Source organism: Buceros rhinoceros, unplaced genomic scaffold, assembly GCF_000710305.1.
Source record: "Buceros rhinoceros silvestris isolate BGI_N320 unplaced genomic scaffold, ASM71030v1 scaffold33654, whole genome shotgun sequence".
Classification (NCBI taxonomy): domain Eukaryota; kingdom Metazoa; phylum Chordata; class Aves; order Bucerotiformes; family Bucerotidae; genus Buceros; species Buceros rhinoceros.
Genome location: NW_010409463.1, coordinates 5,412 through 9,874, shown reverse-complemented (window position 1 = coordinate 9,874; position 4,463 = coordinate 5,412). Strand labels below are relative to the sequence as shown.

Genomic DNA, 4,463 nt, shown 5'->3' with positions numbered 1-4,463 from the left:
AGGGGCCATGCGCCGCACTTGTCCTTGCCTTGGGTTTTCTTTCTCTCCCTTTTTGTTAGACCCCTTTTCATTACTAATACTACCACCATACTTTATTACTGTTGTTATTATTTTATGTTAGTTATTAAACTGTTCTGATTTTGACCCACAAGTTTTACTCTTTATTTATTTATTTTATTTTTCCCCCCTGATTCTCCTTCCCATCCCACTGGGAGGGGCGAGAAGCGAGTAAGCAGCTGCGTGGTGCTCTCTTGCTGGCTGGGGTTAAACCGTAACACAGACCCAAGCAGATCAGCACATAATAGAGACAGAAAAACGTGGCAACTCACCTGAATATTAGCTGTGTCCTCTGCATGCAACAGAAAGTGAACTTCCTTGAGAGAAGACAATCCATTTTTACTACTGTATTCAAACACCTTGTCGAACAGTAATTTAGCAACAACAGACCTCGGGAATCCTAAATTCCCTGTCCCAAGCGCTGGGAAGGTAATTGACTTCAAAGCCAGATTCTCAGCAATTGTCAGGCACTTTGTGATGATGTCACCCAAGACCTGTAAAGCACAGTTACTTTTTCAATTACTCAAATTAATTTTTTTTTCCAATAAGTGCAATCTAGCATTTTCCCTTTTAGCTACTTCTTCATATTAAATTATAATTATTGGATACATCACAGGGAATGTATTAGTCAACAAGGGATCAGCCATATGATAAAAAAAGAACAGGCCAAGCCCTCTAATCTCCTGTGACTCTGTCCCCATTTTCAAAGGAAAGGTGGCATTAAACCTGCTAGAGAGCCCAGTCAAATAAAACCCCTTATACCTTTGCAGATGGATGTTTCTGGGACCAGGCAGGTATGACAGCGTGAAGCACAAAGCTGCAATCTAGATTGTAGCCCTTTGTTTTCAGCACCGATCCTCCCCGAGGTGGTGTTCGTAGGCCTTCTTCTTTCAAGCCTGACTGAAGCATTGGCCCTGCCTTGCTCAGCAAGGCTTTAGACAGCAGCCCTTTATCAAGCTGGAGATCCTGGGCAACGCTGATGACAACAATATCTGTCTGGAAAACACACAAGCAAAAAAATCCAGCTTTTAAGTATCGAATTTAAATTTTGCACTGATCAATCAAATACTGCCTGCCCACCGATTGACAATGTAAATTTTTAGGACGGCAATCTGAGAGTGAGCACCAAACCAGAAGTTATGCTCAACTACAATATCATGAGCCTGGACAAAGCAACACAAAAGCTGAGTTAAGAGTAAAATTAATTTCAACCTGACAGGAAAGTTAAAATTCTGCGTTTGTGGTCTGCTTATTCTACCTGCACTAGAAAAACCTTTATGCAAGGTATCATAAGCATATCATTATGGAAGGTCAATGCTGTGTGCAGGTGGTGCCTGTCCAACAAGGTAGGTCTGGCGGGTTCAGAGCCCAGCACCGCTCCTGCTGACCCCAGCTGCTTCTGCTAAACCATAATGCACCAGGTACCACAGGGATCTGTGTGCCCCTGGGTCAGTAGGGAACAAAACGCAGCCATCTGTATCTATTGTGTAAGGCAGTCATCTAAGAGCACTTACTACCAGCAGTGACAGCCAATTTTAGCAACAAACAGGTTACGTTGCTAATTACAGATGCTCATCTAAGGTTGGTAATTTTTTTTTTGTTTTGTGACTGTTTTTTCGAAAAACAGAAAACATTTGATATTTAAAGTGATATGCTTTTAAAACACTTACTGTAGCATCTTCAATGCTTCCTTTTTTCAGGATGATGTCAAGGCCTTCCTCAGTTGTTACCAATGGGAAGTCCTTACTAGTTTGAGAAATTTTGCTTTTCCTAGGCTGTTGAACTGTACTGGTCTGATGCAGTGGCCTGTGGGAAGCTGAATCATCTGAAAACACTTCTCTTAGTGCCTTGTTGAAAGCCTGAGTGTAGTTCTGTCGAATATCCACAAGATGAACCTCCTTCAAGCTGCTTTCCCCCATGGATTCTTCCAAGGTCTCCTTGATGGAGGACACAATTGAATACGTACACAGTTCCAAGGGGAAGGCAAAAATCCCTCCGCTTATAGCAGGCAGAGCTATGGAACGATAGTTAAATGTTTCAGCCAGTTGCAGACTTTTCTTCACCGTCTTTTTTAACAGGTACACGCACTTCTCTGCTTCCTCCTTCCTCCACCGGGGTCCAACAGCATGAATGACGCTCTTGCAGGGCAGGTTCCCGGCGCCCGTGATAACCGCGCACCCAGGCTGCAAACTCCCGTTTTTCCTCACCAGCTCGTCACACTCCTGTTGCAGCTCTGGACCAGCCGCTTTTAACAGCGCCTCCGCGAGCCCACCAATGTGTTTCAAGTCTTCATTAGAGGCATTTACTACAACATCCACAGGATGAGCGCACAAGTCACCTTTATAAACCGCTATTACAGTTTCACCAATGGTCGCGTGCCTACAGGGCTCGCCTGCAAGGGTACGTTCTTGATCCTCTTCCAGCTGTTCTTCTGATGGCTCTTCCAGCCTGACTAGACACTTAAAGTCTTGTTTTGCACTGGCGGCAAAAAAGTGTTCTCGCTCTTTGAAATAGGACTTGGCTCCCGGCTCTCTAATTACCAGACGCTTATAATGCAGGCCGGACAGAATTTGCTCAACTAAGGTGACTCCCTTCAGCACTTGTCTTCTTGGTCCACTCAAGGATATAACTCTACGTTTCTGCTGCATGTGAAAGTCAACTTTCACACCTCTAGTCTGTAAGTCACCCCAAACACTGCTCTTCTCTTTCTCAAAAAAGATTATGACCGCCATGGGCTTTCCTCCAATGACCTTTTCTACCTGCGTGTTTTCATCTATAAAGTTAGAAAGTTCCTCAAAGGCTTTTGCTACTGCTTGAGAACAACCAGCAATGACAACCTGATTCTCTGCTCGAGTGACTGTGACATCTTCATTACAGCAGTTTTGCTTGGTGAGCATTCCCCATTCCTTCTTCTGGAGGACTGACTCATCCTCCAAAGTAATGGTTTTGTAGTCCAGTTCCTTTTTCAGTTCTTCTTCTGCTTTTAGGAGATCTTCAGAAGCACTCCCTTTCAAGATGACAGCATCTGGGTCAAGCTCATAAATGGCACTGATTTGTTTTGTCATAAACAGGCTCTGTGACAGCGTTTCATTATCAATGTGCTCTAAAAACTGAAAAATGTAAGGGTGGACATTAACCGTTTTCTTTGCCATTTTGCGTATATTATCTAATATTTCCCCTTTCACTTTATAAACTTCCTCAGGCACTCCACGTAGGTTAATTATCTTCTGCAAATGATCATAAGTTACCTGCAGGGCTGGGAACTCTGCATGGATTTTTTCCTCAAGACCAGCACTCTGTAAAATTGCATATTCCCCTGGACCCAGTGCCAACATTTCTTCAGTTCTTTGCTTTTCTCTTTCAATTTCTCTGGTGACCTTGTCTACCATAAATTTCAGTTCTTGTTCAACATTCTTCACAACTTCTTCTTCACCTACTATAACAAGTAAGCCCTCAGAAGTACATGGGATTATCATCACTTCATTAGGGGTAAAGCTGTTTCTAATGGCTTCCCACACCTCTGCACTCACAGGACATTTAATCGCATTGTACTTTGATATGCTACATGAAAATGCCGTGGAAACATTTTCATTCCATGTCTTGATCAATCGAGATACTAATCTCTTCTGCTCAGATAAAGTAGCTGAAGGATGCAAAGTAACTTCCGGGTCTGCACAGAGGGATTCAGGCCATACTGTCACACAATTACACTTTGCCATTTCACAACTTATCTCCTCAATCAGCCTATTGTTTCTCTTCAAGTAACACCAGATATAGGGATCCAGAGGGACTGTAATTGGATCTGGCATCTTTATTTGTGGCCCTTCTTTTCCATATAGAGCTGTTCCCAGCGAGATGTAGTAAGGATAGACAGAGATCGGTGTTTTGTTGAGTGAATGCTGCTTTGCCAAGATATTGGTTACATCTAAAACAAACAAACACACACACATCCACCCAAACAATTAATGCTAGCGCTTAAAACCAAAGGTCATCCGGGTTTTTAAAAAAACCCGTTTTCTACATAATGTTTGTAAAGTCTAAGAATAGTTCTGCATGGATTTCCCCCCCTTCCCAGAGAAATAATTCCAAATTATTGAAGAGTTACTGGTTTTTAAATGCCAAAAACTAAGCTAGAGAGAGACAGTTGAGAACCAACACCATCCACCTCCAGGTGGAGGGATACACAGCACTGCCTCTGCTTCCACTTGTGTTACGTGTCCAGCTCGGTACTTGTCAGGGCTGTTACTCAGCAGTATCAGATCACAGCTCCTACATTCCCCGCCCCCCCAAATCATCTATTTTCTTCAACTTCCCTTCAGTTCTCCCCTTCACTGCAAAGCCTTCAGCTTCCCTCTTGTCCTCCACTTGCCACACACACTCATGTTTCTGTCACTGGCTGGGCAAGC

General features: G+C 43.3%; 1 protein-coding gene across 1 annotated transcript in view; it reads right to left on the bottom strand.

The window, feature by feature from the left end:
- The window catches only part of LOC104492658 (poly [ADP-ribose] polymerase 14-like), a 15,570-nt gene that overhangs the window by 8,253 nt on the left and 2,854 nt on the right, over positions 1-4,463 (bottom strand). Inside the window, exons 4-6 of the mRNA XM_010135240.1 lie at positions 1,728-3,982; positions 820-1,053; positions 330-551 (exon numbers count right to left, since the gene is read on the bottom strand). Of these exons, the coding sequence (XP_010133542.1) occupies positions 330-551; positions 820-1,053; positions 1,728-3,982 (2,711 nt within the window). The remainder of the gene's footprint in view (positions 1-329; positions 552-819; positions 1,054-1,727; positions 3,983-4,463) is intronic.